This window comes from Rhinoderma darwinii, chromosome 1 (genome assembly GCF_050947455.1).
Source record: "Rhinoderma darwinii isolate aRhiDar2 chromosome 1, aRhiDar2.hap1, whole genome shotgun sequence".
Taxonomy (NCBI): domain Eukaryota; kingdom Metazoa; phylum Chordata; class Amphibia; order Anura; family Rhinodermatidae; genus Rhinoderma; species Rhinoderma darwinii.
Genome location: NC_134687.1, coordinates 182168667 through 182195081, shown reverse-complemented (window position 1 = coordinate 182195081; position 26415 = coordinate 182168667). Strand labels below are relative to the sequence as shown.

General features: G+C 43.7%; 1 protein-coding gene across 1 annotated transcript in view; it reads right to left on the bottom strand.

The window, feature by feature from the left end:
* The window catches only part of DAPP1 (dual adaptor of phosphotyrosine and 3-phosphoinositides 1), a 142718-nt gene that overhangs the window by 68857 nt on the left and 47446 nt on the right, over positions 1–26415 (bottom strand). The window contains exon 2 of the mRNA XM_075849770.1: positions 8297–8419. Coding sequence (XP_075705885.1) covers positions 8297–8419 — 123 coding nt within the window. The remainder of the gene's footprint in view (positions 1–8296; positions 8420–26415) is intronic.

The window sequence follows — 26415 nt, the reverse complement described above, 5'->3', positions numbered from 1 at the left end:
AACAAAACTACTACCAAGCAAATTTCCTGCTACAAAAGCCAAATGGCGCTCCCTCCTTCACTGTCCTACACTGTACCGAAACAGCAGTTTACTTCCACATTTTGGGGTGTGTGTCTCCAGTGGCACAAGCTGGGCACAACATATTTGCCACTGAAATGGCATATCTAGAAAAAAAATTTAATGTTTACTTTGCACCATCCGCAGCGCATTCATTTACTTGTGGGGTAAAAATGCTCACTACACCCCTTAACCCCTTCCCGCTCCTGGACGTACTATTAGGTCATGGTAACTGTATCGTTCGCACACCCTGACCTAATAGTACGTCACGGGAGGAACGGACATTTTGTCCGTCTTCCCGACACATACAGGAGCTGTGACAGCTGCTTTCACGTACAGCAGTTGCCGCAGCTCCTATAGCGGGGACCAATCGCTGTGTCCCCGCTGATTAACCCCTTAAAAGCCACGTTCAATAGCGATCGCGGCTTTTTAGGGGTTAAACCACTATCGACGGCCCGCTACATGATAGCGGGCAGTGATGATTGCTATGGCAACCAGAAGCATAACAATGGCGTCTGGCTATGCCATCTACGGAAGCCTAGTGGGTCCTGACAAATTCAGGACCCACTATGCTTGCTGTCAGTGAGTAGCTGACAGCTCTAATACACTGCACTATGCATGTAGTGCAGTGTATTAGAATAGCAATCAGGGCCTCCTGCCCTCAAGTCCCCTAGTGGGACAAAGTAATAAAGTAAAAAAAAGTTGTGTGAAAATAAAAGTAGTAAAAATCCCCCTTTTTCCCTTATCAGTCCTTTATTATTAATAAAAATAAATAAACAAACAGATAAACTATACATAATTGGTGTCGCCGCGTCCGTAACGGTGAACGGCATAAAAGAAAATAATAATACACCATACCAGAATCACAATTGTTTGGTCACTTCACCTCCCAAAAAATGGAATAAAAAGAGATCAAAAAGTTGCATGTACCTAAAAATTAGAAACTACAGTTCGTTACGCAAAAAACAAGTCCTCGCACGGCTTTCTTGATGGAAAAATAAAAAAGTTCTGGCTCTTAGAATAAGGTAACACAAAAAGAAAATTATTTTTTACAAAAAGTATTTTATTGTGCAAACGCCATAAGACATAAAAAAACTATAAACATTTGGTATCGCCGTAATCGTATCGCCCCGCAGAATAAAGTGAATATGTCATTTATAGCGCACAGTGACCGCTGTAAAAAAAAAAATAGAATAAAATTCAATAGTAGAATTGCTGTTTTTTAGTCACCACACCTCTTTAAAATAGAATAAAAACTGATCAAAAAATCGCATGCGCCCCATGAAAACTACAATGAATTCCTCAAGGGGTCTAGTTTCCAAAATAGGGTTTCCACTGCTTTGCCACCCAAGACCTCTTCAAACCGGACATGGTGCCTAATATAAAGGAGGCCTCAAAATCCACTAGATGCTGCTTTGCTTCTGAGGCCGGTGCTTCATTCCATTACCGCACTAGGGCCACATGTGGGATATTTTTCAAAACTGCAGAATCTGGGCAATAAGTATTAAGTTTCGTCTCTCTGGTAAAACCTTCTGTTTTACAGAAAAAAATTGAATGAAAAGGATTTTCTGGCAAAAAAAGAAATATGTAAGTTTCACCTCTACATTGCTCTAAATTTCTGTGAAACACCTAAAGGGCATGTTCACACATTCCGCACTGGAAATCCGCAGCAGACAGTCTGTCCATTGGTTTCCACACCTTTTTAGTTATCTTCGTGCAGCTGTTGCGGACAACTCCGCTGCGGACCATAGGCTGCGGTGCGGAATTTGGTGTCCGCAGCATACACTGGCTGTTGCAGACTTGATGCGTACTTGTGGCGGAATTTCTCCATTGACTTCAATGGAGTTGCAAAATTACGCAGTGAAATCTGCAGATGTAATGTGTGTTGCGTTATGGATTGCTTTTACGAACAGGATATTTCTTCATTCTGGCTGGACCTATGTGTTTCGAGGTCTATAGCCAGACTGGGATGGAATGTTTTAAAAGACAGCAGGATGTACTCTTCACCTGAATACGCAACTACTAATCCGCATCATTTTGATTCACATTTTAGGCAAAGGCGCAAAGGAATCTGCAACGCAGATTATGTGCAGCATTGATGCGGACAGTGTCTGCAGAAATACGCCACGTGTGACCATGCCCAAAGGGTTCATAAACTTTCTAAATGCTGTTGTGAATACTTTGAGGGGTCTAGTTTCTAAAATGGGGTGTTTCATAGGGGTTTCTAATATATAGGCTCCTCAAAGCAACTTCAGAACTGAACTGGAACCTAAAAAAAAAGAGGCAATACTTCGCTTCTTACATTATACTGATAATGAGCAGTGCCCACCCCGAGATGACCCCAGTTTTGACCGTTTGTATAAACTGAGACCCCTATTAGACCATTTCAGTGCCCGGTTTTCCCAAGCATTCACCCCCGAGAAGTGTATTTCTATTGATGAGTCCTTGGTAATTTTTAAAGGTAGGCTTCAATTCCGCCAGTACCTGCCGAGTAAGAGGGCAAGGTATGGTGTGGAGATGTATAAGCTGCGCGAGAGTGCAAGGTATACCTACAAATTTAGGATATATGAAGGGAAGGACACCAGTTTTCAGCCCCCAGAATTCCCCCCTTACTGGGAGTTAATCCAAAAATTGTGTGTGATTTGGTGCACCCACTGCTGGACCAGGGTTACCACCTCTACCTGGATAATTTTTATACCAGCGTCCCAATCTTCAAGTGCCTCGCTTCCAGAAGTCCTGCGGCATGCGGCACTGCTAGAAGAAATCTGAGAGGCCTCCCTAAGACTCTGCTTGGGTGAACAAGAAGGGGTGACAGTAGGGCACATCGATCACATCTTTGTTTATAATTTAGATGTGATCCGTAAGGCCGGGTTCCCACGTAGCTAAACGCTGCGGAATTCTGTGGAAATTCCGCAGCATTTACAGTAGCAGCAAAGAGGATGGGATTTTGTAAATCTCATGCCCACGCTGCAGAAAAAATCCGTAGCATAAACGTTAATAAATTGACCTGCGGTGCAGAATTTAAATCATGTCCTTCTTCCTGCAGTCCGGCCTCCTGGGATGACGTTGCATGCCATGTGACAGCTGCATCCAATAACAGGCTGCAGCGTCACATGGCCTGCAACGTCATCCAGGGAGGCCGGGGTGGACATCAGAGGAGGGGGTAAGTATGAGCGCTTTTTTGCGCAGAGGAATTTCCGTCCGAAAAACCGCACACCACATTGTGGTGCGATTTTTCGGACGGAATGTCCTGCGGGTTCAAGGTCGGACACGCCACGTGATTTCTATGCAGCGTATCCAACCCGTTGGAACCCGGCCTAACAGCTCGATCCTGCGTGTCATAGACACGCAGGATCCGCTGTCATTGAACCCGTCAGTCCCGCTGACCTGAAGGATACAGGTTTCAGCGCACGATACAGCTGCTCTGTATACAGGATATAAAGCAGCTGTATCTCAAAAAGTAAAAATAATTTTGAATAAAAGGTAATTGCAAACTTGCACAAAACACGCTGATACACATTTTTATTTTCAAAAAAAGTTTTCAAAGGTGTAGTGGCTGTTGCCTTTAAATAATTTTTGTGGGGAGGGGGGATTTGACTGTAAATGCCATGTGTGTTGGAACTTATTTAGCATATACTCACAGGTTACGGTCATATTGCGTTTTTTTTTTTTTTTTGTAGAGATATTCGCAAAACCATTGCAAATGACATGGTTATAAAGCAATTTTACAAAAACTGTTGCAAAAAACGTGATTTGACCTCGACGATTTAAGAGTCCCTTATAGTTAATTTGTGTAGGGTAGGGGGGCTTTGCTGTAGATGTTATGCAAGGGAAACGTTTAGTTATAGTTTTTGTGCGGGAGAGGGTATATTCACATGTAGCGTTTGAGGTGCAGCTAAAAAAAATACATCAAAACCATGCAGTCAACTGCGCTATTGATTCCGTCCAAACAACGGAAACCTTATAGAATGGAGACAAACGGAAAACATTTGCAACTGATGCGTTACTATTGAAATCAATGGTAATGCAAATGGAAAGCTATGGTTTCTGTTTGTTTCAGTTTGGTTTCCATTCATGGGTTCCCCTGACGGAAAAGTCAAACGAAACCCATGAACGGAGTCCCGACGCAGATGTGAACGAAGCCTGACATATATGGACATAAGGAACAGCCCCAGAGTCCCTGGGCAGAGCGCTAGTAGAAGATCTTCGCGGGGACTCCAGCCCTGGGAAAGCTCCACTCCCGAAGAAACGTATCACACTGTATGCCATACAGTGGGATACGTTTTGGCTAAATTGAACAAAATCCAGGGCATTAACCGGTCCCTGCCTGCTCCATGGTTTCGTTCACTGTAATTGACATCAGCACCAAAATCGGTTAACGCGTATAACGTACAAATACTTTCCGTTGTCCACCCCTGGTAATGGAGGTGAGCCTGTGCAGTAATAACTAGTGAGACACTCAATGAAAACAGGATTTCAATTTTAAGTGGAAAGGTCCACCACTGTATCTCACAAACATCTTTGTGGTGGACCCTGAGAAGTCCTTAGTAGAACCTGTGAACCCTCTCCAAAGCCAGGCCTCCATAGCCATGTCATGCTTGTCTTTTAAGCAAAAGATTGCATATCTTTATGCTCTGGCTAAGGCCGGATTCAGACGAACGTGAGCGTTTTTGCGCACGCACAAAACGCATGCGTTTTGCGCGCGTGGCAGTAGCGTGACACCTTCGTGTGCCCTGTTCATATGGATGCGTGGCTGCGTGCTTTCCGCGCAGCCGCCATCTTTATGACACTCCGTTTGGATGTTTGTAAACAGAAAAGCACGTGGTGCTTTTCTGTTTACATTCATTATTTTACTGTTATTGCGCGAATAACGCTTGTCCCACGGAAGTTTTTCCGTGGGGCATGCGTGATTTTCACGCACCCATTGACTTCAATGGGTGCGTGATGCGCGAAAAACGCCTAAATATAGAACATGTCGTGCGTTTTACGCAGCAGACTAACGCTGCGCAAAACTCACGGACTGTCTGCACTGCCCCATAGACTTGTATTGGTCCGCGCGAGCTGTGTGAAAACCACGCCGGCTGCACGGACGCAAATCACGTTCGTCTCAATCTGGCCTAAGTATAATAAATAACAAAAACTTGTTGCAGAGTCCAGCCTTTGGTAAAGAAATATATTTTGGGCATACGTCAGCACTGTACTGTACTGTTAGTATTGATTACATATCATTTTACTAAACTTGCCCTCAGACATAATCTTTTAAATTTGGCACTAGGGACAAAGATAAGGTATGGCACAATCATTCTTCACGCTATGAATACTAACAGGTCTAGACATTTTTGGTCAACCCTGCTTTTATTTTGTTACTCTGATTTATATTTTTACTCTTTTAATCATATTGACTCATTCTACTTCCCCAAAACTACCTCAGTTATCTGAAAATGATATATAATAATTTTTTGTCTGTACAACTTTTGACATACCGTATATTAGGCTCAGTTGAGGAATTTTTACTGTGCCATATCATGTAATGCGGCTCATATTGAAGTATATATATGTACACCCCATTGTATAACACTTGTAAATGAACACTTTACAAATATTAAAAACTGATAGCTTTAAAATGTACATGAATATACATAAAGGGCTTGTCCGGTTTCAGTAAATTAATGTTGTTTTTATGCATAATTAAAAGCTATACAATTTTCCAATATACTTTATGTATTAAATTCTAATGGTTTTCAAGATCTCTGCTTGATGCCTGTTAAAGGGGCTGGAGTAATAGCGGGGTTCACCTGCTAGCGTCGCCCACTACTACAACCTCTTTTATATTAGGGTCACTAGCGTTATGCCTAGTTCCCTTACCTTTTTCTTATACTAACGTCAATCTATTTTCTTTTGTAACTAAGTAAGGGAATACGATTGTAAGTAAATAAGGGTATATTTACAGTAATCACACCAAACACAGTAAATAATCACAGTATGGTATCAGTGCATCCCAATACACATAATAACTTAGTGTGTACTGGATACAATGGCACTATACGTGTTACAGTATAAACAAGGTATCACAATCCTAATCTATACCACCACCCACTTACCTAGACATACATATAAGTTACGTTACAATACATTCACGCTCATTATTTCTGTCCCACTCCCTCCTAAATATACATGTCCCTGTACACTAAGTTAATCAGGTAAAGCGTATCCTGCAATGGGATACTCCAGTAAAGGGTTAACAATGGGAACAGGTGTGTAGGTAATGTGCAGGAAAGTGGGAAAGGGTTAACTCAGGGGAAATTAGGGTAATGTGTCAGGTGGGAAAGGGTTAACTCATGTCGCCATTTCTTTTTCTGCTATATATATATATATATGGAACACTTCCCTTTAGGGGGGATTCACACGAACGTGATTTGGCAGCGTGTAGGCCGCGTGGTTTTCGCGCGGCACGCAATGCCCTATAGAAGTCTATGGGGCAGTACACACAGTCCGTGTATTTTGAGCAGCGTTTGTTCGCTGCGCAAAATACGCGACAGGTTCAATAACTCTGCGTATTTCACGCATCACGCACCCATTGAAGTCAATGGGTGCGTGAAAACCAGGCAGGTCGCACGGAAGCACTTCCGTGCGAACAGACTGAAACAGCGCACGAGCTGTCAAAAGGATGAATGGAAACAGAAAAGCACCACGTGCTTTTCTGTTTTCAAGCATCCAAACGGAGTGTCTTTGCGAGGAGCGAACCCCGACAACCGAAGCTAACTTCACCGGGTTCGGCCAAACTCGCTTTGGCCGAACCCGGCAAAAAAAATTCCGGTCCGCGACGTCGGGAGACATTCACTGTGCATGGTGCTGAAAGAGTTAAACTGTTTCAGCACCATGGACAGTGACTTGCGATCCCAAAATACATGAACCTGTAAAAAAAACCGAAGTTCTAACTTACCGATTACTCCTGTCTCCTTCCTGCAGTCCGACCTCCCGGGATGACACTTCAGTTCAAGTGACAGCTCCAGCCAATCACAGGCCAAGCACAGGCTGCAGCCAATCACAGGCTGCAGCGGTCACTTGGACTGCCGCGTCATCCAGGGAGGTGGGGCCCGATGTCAAGAGAGGCGCGTCACCAAGGATGCGTCACCAAGGCAACGGCCGGGAAGTTCTCGGTAAGTAGGAACTTTATCTTTTTTTTTTACAGGTTTTTCGCTGTTGTGTTCGGCATTCACTGTCGAGGGTGCTGAAAGATTTAGCTCTTTCAGCACCTTGGACAGTGACGGGCGTTGACAAGCCTCATCTCTATGATGCCGGCTGCGCGAAAATCACGCAGCCGCGCATCAGACACGCATGACACACGCAGCTGTCAAATGGTTTTTGCGCTCGCAAAACGCCGCGTTGTTTGCGCGCGCAAAGACGCAACGTTCGTGTGAATCTGCACTTACAGTGTCATTCAGTAGGTACATTCATTATTTACTTCCAGTAGATACAATTCTGTCCATGGTCATGTGATGGACACACAGGTACTGGGATCGTTAGAAGACACAGCTCTAAGGCTGGGTTCACACACACTATTTACGGACGTAATTCGGGCGTTTTAGCCCCGAATTACGTCCAAAAATGCGGCTCAAAAGCGTCGGCAAACATCTGCCCATTCATTTTTTTTACGCGCCGCTGTCAAAAGGTGGCGCGTAGAAAAGACGCCCGCGTCAAAGAAGTGCCTGTCACTGCTTCAGACGTAAATGGAGCCGTTTTCCATGGACTCCATGGAAAACCAGCTCCAATTACGTCCGTAATGGACGCAGCGAAAGACGCCTGCACATGCCATTACGGCTGAAATTACAGTGCTGTTTTCTCCTGAAAACAGCTCCGTAATCTCAGCCGTAACAGACGCTGCCGTGTGAACATACCCTAATACACATAGTGTAACTGTAACAAGCCGTGCACCTGTGTCTCCATCACATGACCATGGACAGAATTGTATCCACTGAAAGTAAACAATGAATGTTCCTACTGAATAACAACAAGCAGAGATCTTGAAAACCGTGAGCAATTAATACAGAAAATATGTTGGAAAATTGTATACATTAATTATACAAAAAATAACATTAATTTGCTGGAACCAGACAACCCCTTTAATTAATTATGCTTCCAAGTAAAATAACGGCAACATATTGCAAGAAAAGAGAATCTAACACGTTAAAGTCACTTGGACCCACCAGCAACCCAAATTTAACCTTGAGGTACCTACCTCACTGACAAGGAGTACACATTTTCCTTTGAGTCACTCTTCCTCAGGAGATAACTCCCATCCTGCCCATTTGAAAGCAGAAGAGCTTCAGCTGCATGTCGGGATAGATTCTCATGGAACCAGCTGGCAAAAAAGCAAAAAAAAAATTTTTTTTTTACAAAACCGCATGTTTGTAAATAATTCAGTTTACTATTATCTATAATATCCACATTACTTGATGTCAAGACAAAGCTGACAAAGTGACTTCTGCTAATAAATGTACAAAAACTTGCCGTCAAGAGGAAACAGGTCTGATGCATTAACGGAAGTCATGATGATATATTGTGAAACATCCTATTGCAAGATCATTAATCCTTTAATACCGAAGGTATTTTAAACCTTAATGACAAGCAATTTTTTACGTTTTCTTCATCGTCTCATTCAAAGAGCTATAACTTTTTTATTTTTCGGTCGACATATAAGGACTATTTTGCGGGACAAGTTGTATTTTTTAATAGCACCATTTTGGGGTACTTATAATTTATTGATTAACTTTTATTAACTTTTTTTGGTGGGATAATAGGAAGAAAACTGAATTTTCGTCACTCTTTTTTTCGTCTCTTAAATTTACGCCGTGTGGTATAAATAACATAATAACTTTATTCAGTGGGTCGTTACGATTTCAACAATACCAAATCTAGTTTTTTTTTACGCCACGGGCAGGCCCATAGAAGTCTACGGGGCTCCTGTAATTACGGGTAACTACATGTGTGCACCCGTAATTGCGGGAGCGTTGCTAGGCGACGTCACGGGATAGTCACTGTCCAGGGTGCTGAAAGAGTTAAACGATCGGTAGTAACTGTTTCAGCACCCTGGACAGTGGCTACCGATCACAATATAGATCAACGTGTAAAAAAGAAAAGACGTTCATACTTACCCAGAACTCCCTGCTTCTTCCCCCAGTCCGGCCTCCTGGGATGACGTTTCAGCCCATGTGACCGTTGCAGCCAATCACAGGCTGCAGCGGTCACATGGACTGCCGCGTCATCCAGGGAGGTCGGGCTGGATGTCGAAAGAGGGACGCATCACAAAGACAATGGCAGGGTAAGTATGAACATCTTTTACTTTTACTGCAGAAAGGGCTGCCCCTTCTCTCTATCCTGCACTGATAGAGAGAAGGGCTGCCGAATAGTGCAGTAAATCTTGCAGCGAAAACGTGCCCGTAAATACGGGTGGAATAAGGGTGACACCGGACCCGTATTTACGGGCACGGGTCCATAAATACTGGTGCAATACGGGTCGAATACGTGTGACCAAGGACCCGTATTTCCGCCAGTATTTACGTAAGGAAAAATATATGTTTGTGTGCATGAGGCCTTAGACAGTGAAGTAAGAGTCTTCAAAGACGAGAATATGACCCATGCCAGGAGATATTATCTATCATATATGAATGAATTTTATGTACTAACACATTGGAAGGAGTTTATTAACCTTTCTATGCCAGTTTTCTGGTAAAGAAAGGTTGCAAAAGGCCCAAAAATCTAAATTTGAGGTAAAAATTGCAGCTTTTAGGCATTTAACGCCACCCTCACCACTTTTTAAAAAGTGGTATGGCTTATCAAAAGGGGCAGGGTCCCCATATTTACTATAATTTACATCAGAAAAATGGCATAAAATGAAGCGGAAATGTACGCCAGGAGCTGGCTTAGATTTTACTCTATGGGGAGTAGCAAGGTAGAGGCTCGAGCCAGGCCACGTACCTTGCCCCCCCCAATTAGACTACCTCCTCCAATTTCCCCTTTGACAATAAAATTATATTAAGATAATAAATAAAAACATGCAATGATCTCACCACTCCGCTTTTCTTTCCCAGATCCCCTCAGGCTCTCACTGCAGGCCGCGGCTCATGAAAGGTACAGACTTTGGGCAGCGTCAGGACATTGTATGTGACGCACCACTCATGACGTTGATATTTTACGTTCATATTTTTTACTTTATATCCAATCTGGGGGGATAGGGATAAGGTAGTAGTCCCTGCGATTGCGATTGTTGTGCCAAGTTTGTGGCGTGCGGCCACCCAAAAAATGCAACACAATTGTCAAGAGGCGTTTGCCTTTAAATAAATGTGTCGCGTCTTACTCCATTGAACTGTTTATGAAACACCAGTCCTAATAAATCTCCCCCACGGAGCGTAAAAACAAATAGTCATGGAGGTGCATCGAGGATGATTGTGGAAAACATACATACATTTTTATAGTGTTGTCCAGCCGTATGTAAATATTAATGATTGTATAACATAAAGTCATAACTTGTGTTCCAATGCCTCATTATTTTTTTTTACGATTTTTGCTTTCTGCCTTCTGTTAGGCTTTATTCAGACGAACGTAAAATATGCGCGTTGCCCGGACCTATATTAGTCTATGGGGCCGTGCAGACATGTGCGTGGTTTTTGCTCAGCGTTGCTCCGTTGCCAAAAAGGCACGACATGTCCGTTGATTCAGCGTTTTCAACGCATCACGCACCCATTGAAGTCAATGAGTGCGTGAAAACAACGCAGGGCACACGGAAGCACCTCCGTACGCACAGCGTTTTTCATGCAACACTTGTTAAGTCTATGTAAATGAGTTGAGCAGACTAGACAAAACAACTACAAACCAGGAAGTGGCTTTTCACTTTCTGAGCACATGCGCACAGTTTACACTGACATCTGCAGCAATAGTAGTTTTTTTACCTGTAAAACCACCCAAAAACAACAAACACGGGCCAAAGTGTGAGGTAACGTGAAATCTTGATGCGAACATGTTCTCCCAGCAAGCAGGTGTTGGAGAAGGTGTCTTTTTGTAGGCTGCCCTCTCCATTACTCCACCCTCCGTTGTTTTGACGCGCGTAAAAAGCGCGTTAAATACGCTATCACGCTGCCCAAACGGATGCCACACGCAACTCCAATGCAACCGAAACGGCGCGTTTTTCACGCGCGCAAAAACGCAACGTTCGTGTGAATCCAGCCTTAGTGAATGGAAACTGTTTATAATCAGAGGCTAATCGATTGGAGAACGAGTGTCTCCCATCCACCAGATCGAGGGTGAATGCAGATGTGGCTGTGCGTCTCTCTCCATTTTCTTCTATGGGAGTTACGGCTAGAGCCAAGCTTACTTGAAATATTGCCAGAAAATAGTGCCAAAATATCTCAATGAGAAGTGTACAGCTAGTTTGTCTTTCGATTAAATTATTGGCTTAGGGTGCTTGTAAACCTAGCAGTAGTGTGCCATGTGGTTAGAAACCAGTTTTGCTGTATTTGGCCAAGCAGCTTGTACAGATGAAACATGTTTACCTGTACAAGCCGCGTGGGCAAAACTGCTGCAAATCACGGTTAAACTAGGTGCTGTTTTTGCGGTGCAGTCCTTGGTCACATGGCACTCTACCACTACATGTATGGGCACTCATACTTCATGAGAATATTTTAATATCTTCTTATTCAAACCACAGCATACCCTATCATGCCCTGATGGAGTATTTCCTTACTGACTTCAATTAGGGAAAAAATATTTTATACAATTCAATGAAATGCCGTAAAACACAAGTATTAGGTCAGGTTCACAAAGGGCAGTTTTTTATGCTTTTTTCTTTTTCTTTTTTTTTTACCTAAGGCCAGAGTTAGATGCTAAAGATAGTCTTCCCCTTCACTTTGTATCCACTCGTAGTGTTAACTTAAATAAAAAAAAATCTATGTGAACCCAGTCTCATACACTTGGGCCGGATTCACACGAGCGTTGCGTTTTTGCGCGCGCAAACAATGCAGCGTTTTGCGCGCGCAAACACTATTTGACAGCTGCGAGTGTCATCCGTGTCTGATGCGCGGCTGCGTGATTTTCGCGCAGCCGGCATCATAGAGATGAGGCTTGTCGACGCCCGTCACTGTCCAAGGTGCTGAAAGAGCTAAATCTTTCAGCACCCTCGACAGTGAATGCCGAACACAACAGCGAAAAACCTGTTAAAAAAAAGATAAAGTTCCTACTTACCGAGAACTTCCCGACCGTTGCCTTGGTGACGCGTCCTTGGTGACGCGTCCTTGGTGACGCGCCTCTCTTGACATCGAGCCCCACCTCCCTGGATGACGCGGCAGTCCAAGTGACCGCTGCAGCCTGTGATTGGCTGCAGCCTGTGCTTGGCCTGTGATTGGCTGGAGCTGTCACTTGAACTGAAGTGTCATCCCGGGAGGTCGGACTGCAGGAAGGAGACAGGAGTAATCGGTAAGTTAGAACTTCGGTTTTTTTTACAGGTTCATGTATTTTGGGATCGCAAGTCACTGTCCATGGTGCTGAAACAGTTTAACTCTTTCAGCACCATGCACAGTGAATGTCTCCCGACGTCGCGGACCGGAATTTTTTTTGCCGAGTTTGGCCGAACCCGGTGAAGTTAGCTTCGGTTGTCGGGTTTCGCTAATCGCAAAGACACTCCGTTTGGATGTTCGGAAACAGAAAAGCACGTGGTGCTTTTCTGTTTACATTCATCCTTTTGACAGCTGTTGCGCAAACACGCAGTTCGCACGGAAGTGCTTCCGTGCGACATGCGTGGTTTTCACGCACCCATTGACTTCAATGGGTGCGTGATGCGTTGAAAACGCTGAATCAACGGACATGTCGTGAGTTTTTTGCAACGGAGCAACGCTGCGCAAAAAACGCTGCCATGTCTGCACGGCCCCATTGTCTAATATAGCTACGGGCAACGCACGTGAAAATCACGCGCGTTACACGCGCGTATTTTACGTTCGTCTGAATAAGCCCTTAGGGTATGTTCACACACACTAATTACGAACGTAAATCGGGCGTATTAACCCCAGAATTACGTCCGAAATTACGGCTTGAATGCGTTGACAAACATCTGCCCATTGAAAGCAATGGGCTGACGTTTTTCTGTTCACACGAGGCGTATATTTACGCGCCGCTGTCAAAAGACGGCGCGTAAATAGACGCCCGCGTCAAAGAAGTGATCTGTCACTTCTTGGGGCGTAACTGGAGCCATTATTCATTGACTCCAATGAAAAGCAGCGCCAATCACGTCCGTAATGGACACGGCGTTCAAACGCCTGCACATGCCGTTACGGCTGAAATGATGGGGCTGTTTTCTCCTGAAAACAGCCCCGTAATTTCGGCCGTTACGGACGCTGCCGTGTGAACATACCCTTAGTATTGCTGTGGCTTCAAGGTGTATGATACATTTTATTTAATTTTTTTGCGATTCGGTAGCTTTTTTCAATGAATTTTGTGATTGTGGCAATACTGCAATATATTTGCGGTTCCACATGCAATGGTGTTTTCTGCAGCATAACGTGCAGATTTTGCTATGGATTCACCATGGATTTCTCCCATGCTACATAGAAAGGGGTTAAATCCACAGTGAAAATCTGCGACAGAAATTGTCATGCTGCATATTTTAAAATCTGCACCATGGAAAGTCTGCAGCGTATGGTTTAGATTGGTAAAATCTCATGAACTTGCCCGGTACTGTAATTTGTCGATGTGTATTTTACCTACAGAAATCTGCAGGTAAAAGCCGCAGCACTTCTGGTACATGTGGACCCATCCCCATCGTGGAAAAAAGTAGCAGTAAATACTGCACGGACGTGCCACGGACTGTCATTTGCGGACCGTGCTCACAATAATAAGTATAGGAGCATGGTCCGTAAATGTGAAAAATAGGACATGTCCTATTTTTTGCGGCTCATTTCTACAGCCCGGACACACACGAATAAATATACAGGAAGGTGTTCGTGGCCGATAGAAATGAATGTGTTAGTATTTTATCCGCAATTACGGATCCGTAATTGCGGATAGAAACTACGGACGTGTACATGGGGCCTTAGCTGTCTGTTCCGCTGGAGTAATATGCAACAGATTTATTGAGCGGTGTACGCCTCTTAATAAATCTGTCATATCTTCCCACTGGCCATGACTGCGGCCGTGCACCATAATTGTGGCACAACGACCGAGGCTGTGCGGAATCCATTCTCCCACCCCCAATTGGACATAAAATAAAATAAAAATCATACCACAGCACAACTGCACCGTCTAAGTATACCCTAATGTGCCAAATTCAAGGAAAAAAAGGACATAAAAAGTGCTAAATCCTGCCAACAGTGTACAGGTGAAAGGGATCTGCTTACACCTGATGCGTACGTGATAATCCACAATCAAGTACCACCATGAGATTTGGCACACGTTGTTAATCCCACAGCTGTGGCTCCCAAGTACCAAGCCAATTGGCTGACCTAGTTGTGGACATCTTGTCATCAGAGAGCGTCCATCCACCTTGAGAACATCTATTTAATATGATTTAAGATCAGCAGGCTGGCTTGCACTCAACTAGGTATTTATCGCGGACATTTAATAGCATCATCTTTAGAAACCGGTTTCTATCAACTGAAAAAAGCAATAACTGTGAGGTCCATTATTCACTACATGATTGTTAGTCTGTATTCCTAATGGGTGCTCGAACACATGGGAATGACCTCTAACTGAAGAACACTGATGATAGACACATGCTGAAAGTCTTCTAGTCGGATGGCCTCCACAGCTGAGCAAGTTCATTTGGATGTAAATTGTTTGCACATTGTGCAGAAGACTTGTAAGCAATACGCTACCCACTTTGTACCACCTCTAGGACGTGGTTTATCCTGTGTTGACAGATGAAAACTTCAGACGTTTAGGACATTTTTTCGTCTTGAGTCTGCTGTTCTTCCATATTTGATTTTCTGCACCCTGCTGTCGCTTATTTATCTTCTGATCCAGTAAAAATGCTTTTATAGTATTGAAATTGACAATATAATTTCAATAATTTTCAGAATTCCCACAATTCACTATACATTTTCATAAAAATTTATAATATTATAATCTATATTTTTCAATAATCAAGTGTTAAAAAAAATAATAAAAATAAATGTTGCTTTTGGTTTCCTGCACTATGGAGGTATAAAGGTTCTCTCTATCCCTGTTGGTTATCCAACATGATGACTAAACTTTGTTGACATTAGCTGCCCAGGCATGGAAGTTTCCATACTATCCAGTAGAGGGCGTGGCCTTTTTGTGCAGAAGCCCTGGTGCTGTATGTAGCACCACATATAGTAGAAGTCATATGCAGTCAGTAGCAGGTAGGAAACCCAGTTTGGGTACCTGAGTATATAATATTTAGAGGATTGGGTTGAGGAAAATTGCACAGGAGATTTATAAACATAACTTTTGGCACTACCACTGTAGAGCACCATGAGCATGACAAGGATACTATCACTAACCTGGAAAACGCACATGTAAAGTGCATAATGTAATATACTGTATATCTAAAGGCTCTCCAGATTTAGCATTTTCCCCTATTGTTGTGATTTCAGCCACTTATCTATCTATCTATCTATCTATCTATCTATCTATCTATCTATCTATCTGTCTATCTGTCTGTCTGTCTGTCTGTCTGTCTGTCTGTCTGTCTGTCTATCTATCTATCCATCTATCCGTATCTATGTGCATACCAACTACCTGTAAATCATTCAAACTTCTGTAAAAATAAATTCTAACCAAAGAAATGTAAAAAAAATATATGTTATACTTTTTTTCCCCTGTATGGGGTGCCGGTGTGTAGAAGAACAATGAGCTAATTTTGCATATATGTGTTAAAATGCACTTGGTGAAAATATGATAAATTTCAGTTTTTAGCCTAACATATTAAGAAAAACATCCATACATGATCACATAGCCGATGGCAGTTTTTGGCTCCAGTTTTTTTTTTTGTTTGCCAAAGCCAGAAATGGATCTAAAAAGAAGTAACAGTATAAAGGAAAGACTCGGTCGTCTCCTTTTTTTTTTTCTGTGTTCACTTTTGTCTTTGGCTCAAAAAAACTGAGCCAAAAACGGCACCAAAACTGTGTGTGTGATCCTGGCCTAAAGCAGCTTCCTTGCTGATCAACAGAACAAATGGAAGAAGTTTCTAGAGGACAATCTAATTTTATCAATACCTTATAGCTGTGCCCTTTGTTAAAAGTAAATGGATAACCAGCCAAGTAGTAGTATGGTATTTAAATCTCATAATTTGAGTAATGTTTTATGAATAAATTCCACTAAATCCTATAAATCTGAATCTAGCATGCAGCAAAAATATTCTCGAGGATATATAGGCATTAAATTCTATGATGATACCAGCACTGGGCTGCCTCTCCTTGTTGCAAGGAGTTGTCTTCCTAATGTTACAACGTTGTTCAGTTTCAAACCTTTTAACAACAGACAAAATTACACTTAAAATATAACGTAGTAGCTGTTTAAAGGTCAAAGAGCCAATGTTAAAACATCTATTGGCAAAAACTGGGTTTCTAAGAGCCAGGTTAATTGACAGTTAAAGGTCACATATCCATATCAAAGAAGAGGACTTATTAGTTCCAGTGTAGGTTCTTGGTAGAGACTAAAAATACTCTACATCCTACCGGGGATGAGAGGATTAACAAATCTCATGTGGGATTGTGGGAAAAACTCCATGAACTCTGCAGCTAATACAGGTTACGCTGTGGGGCCTCTGACATTGCTAAAGGATTGGTGGATATGTACCAAGAAGGAGCAAAAATCAGCTCCCTTCTGATCCTCAGTGCAGCAACTCTAGGTATATAAGGAAAATGTTGTTCCTTTCTCCATGTTTGTTCCTTACCACATTCCGAGAGCCATGACTTTATTTTTCTGGCGACATTTTTTTTTCTGTTGGATACATACAAAATCTAACAGAAGAAAAGTACATGTTGCTCCATATTATATCATGGTAGACTTATTTGGGTGCCATACAATAGCTCCGTTTGGACCTGTAATATGGTCTTGTCCATGAGCGCATAGGCTGAATCCACACATACAGTTTTTGAAGTTTGAAGCCTTTTTTTGTAGCCGGAGTCAGGAGCGGAAACAAAAAGAGGAAAAACATAAATCCTTTCTTTAGACCAGATTGACACATGAAATTGTAATGCAACTTTTGTTAGAGTTTTTGATGTTTTTTTTTTTTGAGAATCCTTCCTAGGCCACATGCACACAATGTGTATTACAATCGGACTTGCTGGCGGATTTCCTGGGGGCAAATCCGCAGCATAATACACGTTGGGTCATTTTTACGCACGTAAATTGACCTGTGGTGCGTATTTTAAAATCCGGAGCAGGTACATTTTTCTTGCCTTTCCGTCTCAGAATTGTATCTGACAAGTTTATAAAAATGTATCAAAATCCACACCAGATAATCAGCACCTGTTTTTGCATCAAATTCTAAAATACGCATCTAAGGACTCGTCCACACGTAACGGAATTGCCGTGTTTTTTACGGCCGGAATTTCGGCCGGAAAAAACACAGCAGAATACAGTAGCAGCATAGTGGATGAGGTTTAACAAATCTCGTCCACATGCTGCGTAAAATTTTCGAGTTAAATTGACCTGCGGTGCGTATTTTTCGGACTGTAGCATGTCAATTCCTGCTACGGAAAGTGGACAGAATTTCCGCACCATTTTCTGCCGTAAAAAATGCAGGAAATGGTGCGTTTTTGCTGCAGCGGAAAGCCTTTGACTTTCAACGGAATTGCTGCAGAAATTTTCTGCAGCAATTCAGTTGTGTGTGAACAAGCCCTAGAAATGCTCAAAATACGCAATATTAAGTGCTGATTTTACCTATGAAACTAACTGTGTTTTCTTGCTGTTTTGATGCGGATTTTGGATTTTCCGCATCAAATTACACGTGTGCATGTAGCCTAATACTTTTCCTTCTTTTTGGATCCACACCTGACTTTGGCTAAAGAACAACGGCTTAAAAAACTGCATGTGTGAATATGGCCTTTGCCAAGCTTTACTCATTCTTAGTATAATGCAATTTCCTGAATGTGGTTTGAACTTCTAAACAGGAGTAGCTTAATGTTAGTCCCTAGCCCATATTTTCCATATTTCACAATTTTCCCTATATTTTATGCAACAAGCTCATGCACTAGTCACTCTATGCAAGCTAACATTGTCTTGCAAAAATTAGAGCAACCTTCAAATAACCTCCAAGTGTCTTCTTAATTCCATATGATTAGTTGGATGCTTTTAAAAGCATGTCTAACCCCTTAAAGACACGGCCAATTGTGGCCTTGAGGCCGAACAATTTTTTTATATTTCCCTCTTTTCATCCCGACGCTCATAACATCTTCATTTTGTGTCCGACGTAGCTGTATGAGACTTTGGTTTTTTGCTGGACGAGTTGTACTTTATGTAGGTACCATTTTTTGGTACATTTATATTATCGTTTAATTTCAATACATTTTTATTTTGGCAAAAATGTAGAAAAAAAGCAGTTCCGCTGCAGTTTTCTTTATTTATTTTTACACCATACACCGATGATCGTAAATAATGTTATATATTTATTGTACAGGTTGTTACGGACGTGGCGATATCAAATATGCATATATTATTTCAAGTTTTGACACCTCTCCACATAGTCCTCACCGGGCCAGACGGGGGTTGGATAACCCCAGCTCTCGACACAGTACGGGTTCCAGAACTGGAATTTATGGAATATCAGGCAATAATGGCATATCCTGTGGATATGCCATAATTGTCTAAAATGGGAATAACACCAAGTAAATAATGTTATAAAGTCACAAATTTCTGACGTGTCTGATTTTCTGGCTGTTTGACAGATCAAAATACGCCAGAGGCCTGAAAACATTTGACTTTCTTATTTCATCACAAATGATCAACTTAGAATTTTTCCCTTCTTTCTATTACTCTCTCTGCCTGCAAACCCTCATGAGGCCGGAAAGAATAAGATATGAACCTTACTACAGATGGATATGAGGAACAAGCTCTTTTAGTGTTTTTGTGGATTTGTGCAGAAAGCGCACCGCTCTTCTATTTTGCATGTACTATGTACAGAATATTAAGAACAATGTTAAAAATTGTATTTCAGAGTTTTCACATTTAAAATGGTTTCAAAATGGTTCTCCCTCATCCAGGCCATACTCTTAACCCACAACAATTAACACTTCCATGCGTAAAACCGACAACTAACGCCTTGATTACTGGATTTTATTGATTAAAGTTGCACTTTTTTGTACTATATTTCTCTTTCTCTATCTCTATCTTTCATGCTACCCTGCTAATTCAAATAAGGTAAATGAAGTAAGCCGCCGCATACTGCCGGATATTTCTACCCAACATTGCTGGATCAAAACTCAAAGTAGGGGGTCTTTTTCACTCCTTTTTTTTAAGTTTTACATTATATTGTAAGTTAATAAACTGTTTTGACTGCACCAGAGCAGTCTACGTGTTTGCCCTCCCTGTAATTCAGCTCTATTTTCTACTGATTCAATTATAGGGTATTGTTGGGTGAAGGTAGTGAGTACATATAGCAATCAAAAATTTTGCGATCATTAAGGCCCTATTCACATGGCAGGGATAATCGGCCCTGTGTCACACGGCCACAGTAAAAACAATAGACCCCAAATGGGGCTATTCACACGGTCGCACGGCTCCCATAGAAGTCTATGGGGTTGTATAAAACACGGCCGTCACTTGGATGTGATCTGAGTGACGGGCGTGCTTTCTGCCGCTCGCTCTCTCCTCCTCCTCATCACAGTGCGAGTGAGATTTTTTTTGCTGTAAGTAGTGGCAAAGCCCCCTTGTAGATAGCACCCCCCATAGATGGCACCCCCCTGTAGATAGCGCCACTGTAGCTTCCTGTAGGAGCGGAATTCCTCAGGCCATGGATTCCGCTCCTAGATTGGGCCCCTGCATCACTATCCATATATGGACAGTGAAATCAGGGGCAACTCCTGAAGCGGTATCCCGGCCAGAGGGATTCCGTTCCTACAGGGAGCTACAGTTGCGCTATCTACAAGGGAGGGTGCCATCTACGGGGGATGCTATCTTCAAGGGGGCAGTGGCGCTACCTACAAGGGGGCTGTGTGGCACTACCCACAAGGGGGCTGTGTTAGAGACCTAATAATTTTTTTAAAACGCTCCAATATTTTTTTACAATTGCATCACTTGTCGGGGAAAGGAGCCTATACATACTAATATTTACCACAATATGAATGATTCTTCCCATGTAAAATATGATATCTTGCCATTGGTTGACATGTATTCTTCTTGAATGATGATTGAGCGATAGTGGTAAATGCTATGTCTAGTTGCTATACTAAATGACTGAGAAACACTTTAAACTGTTGATCAGAGGCATAGCTTCTGGGCCTCAATTAAAAGGAGGGATATATATATATATATATATATATATATATATATATATATATATATATATAAATCTGATCTGGGTGTCCTGTCCTCAACTCATCTACGTTATGTACCCACCTCAATTCAGGGTATATCTATCTATCTATCTATCTATCTATCTATCTATCTATCTATCTATCTATCTATCTATCTATCTATCATCTATCTGTATAGGTTGAGGATAGGACACCCAGATCAGATTCATGTTTGAACAGTTTAGTTGAAGGCAGTGTACAAGCAAATGTGTCAATATCACTATACTAATCTATATGGCTGTCCGTGACTTCCCCCAATGACCCCTCCCCCCAGTTCCTATTAACCCCTAAGTGACCACCATTACGCCTTTTCATGGCAGTCACTAAGGGGCCGTAGGCTAGGCCGTCGCCTTTTCACAGCAGCCTAGTCTAAGTCCTGCACGGGTGTCCTGTGCAGGCTGGAGAAGGTGCTCGGCTTTCTGATGACAGTCGGGCTCCTGCTCCAATGCAGCAATCAAAGTTTACTTTGATCGCTGCCGTTTAAACACTTAAATGCTGTGGTCAATAGCGACCGCGGCATTTAAGACATTTACAGAGGGAGGAGGTTCCCTCAATCACCCATTGGAGGCTCCGATGGGGTGCCATGGCAGCTGGGCGCCTAACAAAGGCCCCCAGGCCTGCCCTGGCTATATGCCTATTAGGCCATGCCAGAGGCACGTCCTAATAGATTGCCTGCCAGATTTACACTGACAGGCAATAATGCTTTGGTATACTAAGTATACCAAAGAATTATATCTGCGATCAAAAGATCGCATAGTGAAGTCCCCTAGTGGGACTGAAAAAAAAAGTAACTAATGTTAAATAAAAATTATTAATAAAAATTACAGTTAAAAAGTGGTTTTGTTTAGTAAAAGTGTAATAAAAATAAAAATAAAATAAAAGTACACATATTTGTTATCTCCACGACTGTAATGACCCAAACAATAAAGTTAACATGTAATTGAAACCAGAAGGTGAACGCAGTAAAAAAAAACGCAAACATTTTTTTCCATTGCCCCTCAAAAAAGTAATACTAAAAGTTAATCAATAAGTCCAATGTAACCCTGTACCTTTCATTCCCGAATATGTTTTCAACAGGCAATATCTCTGATTCTGTCACAGCTAGAACTGCGATCCTGGTGTCATATGAAAGATTAGAATCCTCTTTCATATGCAACCGCAGTTCTAGGTGGTCCACAGCCCGAGATATGGCTATTTGAAGTGATCCCACTTTGCTCTAGACCAGGGGTCTCAAACTCGGCCGGGTAAGGGGGCCACATATAGAAAAAATGTGAAGTTGACGGGCCGCATTTCAACAATCCAGTTTAAGTGTTGCTAAATGCAGTCCGGTGGCTCAGTTGGCAGCGTTTGGCATACACACAAATGTCAAGATTGGGCAGCCCCTTTTAAGATAGTGCCACATACTGCCACAGTGCCCTCTGTTGATACTGCCACAGTGCTCTCTGCATAATGCCACAGTGCCCTCGGTAGATGCTGCCACAGTGCCCACTGTAGAAGCTGTCACAGTGCCCTCTGTATATAATGCCACACACCCACCCATAGATATTGCCACAGTGCCCTCTGTAGATGCTGCCACAGTGCCCTCTGTAGATGCTGCCACAGTGCCCTCTGTAGATGCTGCCACAGTGCCAAATGTAGATGCTGTCATAGTGCCCTCTGTAGATACTGCCACACACCCACCCATAGATAATGCCACAGTGCCCTCTGTAGATGCTGCCACAGTGCCCTCTGTAGATACTGCCACAGTGCCCTCTGTAGATGCTGCCACAGTGCCCTCTGTAGATACTGCCACAGTGCCCTCTGTAGATGCTGCCACAGTGCCCTCCGTAGATGCTGCCACAGTGCCCTCTGTAGATGCTGCCACAGTGCCCTCTGTAGATGCTGCCACAGTGCCCTCTGTAGATGCTGCCACAGTGCCCTCTGTAGATGCTGCCACAGTGCCCTCTGTAGATGCTGCCACAGTGCCCTCTGTAGATGCTGCCACAGTGCCCTCTGTAGATGCTGCCACAGTGCCCTCTGTAGATGCTGCCACAGTGCCCTCTGTAGATGCTGCCACAGTGCCCTCTGTAGATACTGCCGCACACTCACCCATAGATAATGCCACAGTGCCCTCTGTAGATAATGCCACACACCCCTAGATAATGCCACATTGTCCTCTGTAGATACTGCCACAGTGCCCTCTTTAGATGCTGCCACACACCCACCCATAGATAATGCCACAGTGCCCTCTGTAGATACTGCCACAGTGCCCTCTGTAGATACTGCCACACACCCACCTATAGATAATGTCACAGTGCCCTCTGTAGATGCTGCCACAGTGCCCTCTGTAGATGCTGCCACAGTGCCCTCTGTAGATGCTGCCACAGTGTCCCCTGTAGATGCTGCCACAGTGTCCTCTGTAGATGCTGCCACAGTGTCCTCTGTAGATGCTGCCACAGTGCCCTCTGTAGATACTGCCACAGTGCCCTCTGTAGAAACTGCCACACACCCCTAGATACTGCCAAAGTGCCCTCTGTAGATGCTGCCACACACACACACACACACACACAAACACACACCCATAGATAATGCCACAGTGCCCTCTGTAGATACTGCCACAGTGCCCTCTGTAGATACTGCCACACACCCACCTATAGATAATGCCACAGTGCCCTCTGTAGATGCTGCCACAGTGCCCTCTGTAGATGCTGCCACAGTGTCCTCTGTAGATGCTGCCACAGTGCCCTCTGTAGATAATGCCACACACCCACCCATAGATAATGCCACAGTGCCCTCTGTAGATGCTTCCACAGTGTCCTCTGTAGATGCTGCCACAGTGTCCTCTGTAGATGCTGCCACAGTGTCCTCTGTAGATGCTGCCACAGTGCCCTCTGTAGATGCTGCCACAGTGCCCTCTGTAGATGCTGCCACAGTGCCCTCTGTAGATACTGCCACAGTGCCCTCTGTAGATAATGCCACACACCCCTAGATAATGCCTCAGTGTCCTCTGTAGATACTGCCACAGTGCCCTCTGTAGATGCTGCCACACACACACACACACACACACACACACACACACACACACACCCATAGATAATGCCGCAGTGCCCTCTGTAGATACTGCCACAGTGCCCTCTGTAGATACTGCCACAATGCCCTCTGTAGATGCTGCCACAGTGCCCTCTGTAGATGCTGCCACAGTGCCCTCTGTAGATGCTGCCACAGTGCCCTCTGTAGATGCTGCCACAGTGCCCTCTGTAGATGCTGCCACAGTGCCCTCTGTAGATGCTGCCACAGTGTCCTCTGTAGATGCTGCCACAGTGCCCTCTTTAGATGCTGCCACAGTGCCCTCTGTAGATGCCTCCACAGTGCCCTCTGTAGATGCTGCCACAGTGTTCTCTGTCTATGCTGCCACAGTGCCCTCTGTAGATGCTGCCACAGTGCCCTCTGTAGATGCTGCCACAGTGCCCTCTGCAGATGCTGCCACAGTGCCCTCTGCAGATGCTGCCACAGTGCCCTCTGCACATGCTGCCACAGTGCCCTCTGCACATGCTGCCACAGTGCCCTCTGTAGATGCTGCCACAGTGCCATATATGGACAGTGATGTAAGGGGCTTGCCCAGAGCTTCTAGCACTCTGCCTGGGACTCTAGCTGTGCTCCTGACATCACTGTCCAGCTCTGGGGAAGCCCTAGACATCCATCCTAGACATCCATATGTGGACAGCGATGTCAGGGGATTCCACAGAGTCCCGGAGCAGAGCCTATACTAGCGCCTGCCCGGGACTCCGGCTCTAGGGAAGCCCCAGACATCGAGACCCTGACAACACTGTCCATATATGGACACCGATGTCAGAGAATTCCACAGAGTCCCGGAGCAGAGCAGATACTAGCGCTCTGCTCGGGACTCCGCTCTGGGGAAGACCCTGACAACACTGTCCATATATGGTCAGCGATGTCAGAGAATTCCACAGAGTCCCGGAGCAGAGCCTATACTAGCGCTCTGCCCGGGACTCCGGCTCTGGGGAAGCCCCAGACATCGAGTGTCCATATATGGACAGCGATGTCAGGGGATTTCACAGAGTCCTGGTGCAGAGCCTATACTAGCACTCTGCCCGGGACTCCGCTCTGGGGAAGGCCCTGACAACACTGTCCATATATGGACAGCGATGTCAGGGAATTGCACAGAGTCCTGGTGCAAAGCATATACTAGCGCTCTGCCTGGGACTCCGCTCTGGGGAAGACCCTGACAACACTGTCCATATATGGACAGCGATGTCAGGGAATTCCACAGAGTCCTGGAGCAGAGCATATACTAGCGCTCTGCCCGGTACTCCGCTCTGGGGAAGACACTGACAACACTGTCCATATTTGGACAGCGATGTCAGGGAATTCCACAGAGTCCCGGAGCAGAGCATATACTAGCGCTCTGCCCGGGACTCCGCTCTGGGGAGTCCCGGAGCAGAGCCTGTATTAGCGGGCCTGTATTAGCTCTGTGTCCTGCGGGCAGCAGATGACAGCCTCAGGGGCCGCGTGCTTGGGACCCCTGCTCTAGACTGTCTCTCACACTGTGTGAAGCAGCTTCATTCTGATAGGACAACGTCCGATGCTGTGAGGTAGCGCCACCTCAGGAGAATCACTAATGTTCATACCCATTTGTCTAGTATAGCCTAATTTACATATTTAGAAAAAAGCTCATAACTTTTAAAACAATAAACGTTTTGGGACATAATTTTCACTAGTATTATCAGTGTGACAGTGTCTATCAGATTAGCTAGATTAGGCATTACTAAACTAATGACAGAGCCTCGTTAAGGCCTAAAATAGGCTGGTCACTAAGGGGTTAAGGAACAATTTTTATAACAGAAATAGATTAGGAAATTGCTGTATATGCTTAAAAAATGTGAACCCTATGGTTTAAGGTATAGTAAAGTGCAGAAGATTTCTGCTCTAAAATATTAATGTAAGAAAAAAATCTGACTTTTATTAAATAAGAAAATATCTAAACACAATAAACAGTACATAAATATATATTTTCCTGGCTACTTGTTCTCATGTTAATGCCACTGTGTAGGCGGAGGTTGAGTCATCAAATTCTCTTAACGTTGTCCAAAATGTTATAATTAGAACTATCCAAATCAACACCTAATAAATCTTTATAGGTGCTACTTATAAAAATCCAGCTGAACAATATGAATAAGAAAAAAAATATGAAAATTCTGATGTATTACAAAAGAAATAGAGAAGTCTACATTTGGACTATATACTTCAAAAGAGGGGAAAGAAAGTTGTCCTGTAAAATACATGTGATGTTCTTTTCATAAAATTATTCATGTTTGGGAGTAAATCCAAATAAAATGCTTTGGAGTATGGCAGGTAAAACCAGAGAAAATCATGGGCACCTATGGCATCTATTTATCTCTCTGTCTTTTTGATGGTTTGTCTATCCATCCATGAATCAATATGATAGACGTAATATTAACCAATAGACCGGAAAGAATAAGGGTATGTGCACACACACTAATTACGTCCGGAATTGACGGACGTATTTCGGCCGCAAGTCCCGGACCGAACACAGTGCAAGGAGCCGGGCTCCTAGCATCATACTTATGTACGATGCTAGGAGTCCCTGCCTCGCTGCAGGACAACTGTCACGTACTGAAAACATGATTACAGTACGGGACAGTTGTCCTGCAGCGAGGCAGGGACTCCTAGCATCGTACATAAGTATGATGCTAGGAGCCCGGCTCCCTGCACTGTGTTCGGTCCGGTACTTGCGGCCGAAATACGTCCGTCAATTACGGACGTAATTAGTGTGTGTGCACATACCCTAACAGAGGTGCAGGTTGGGGGACACCTA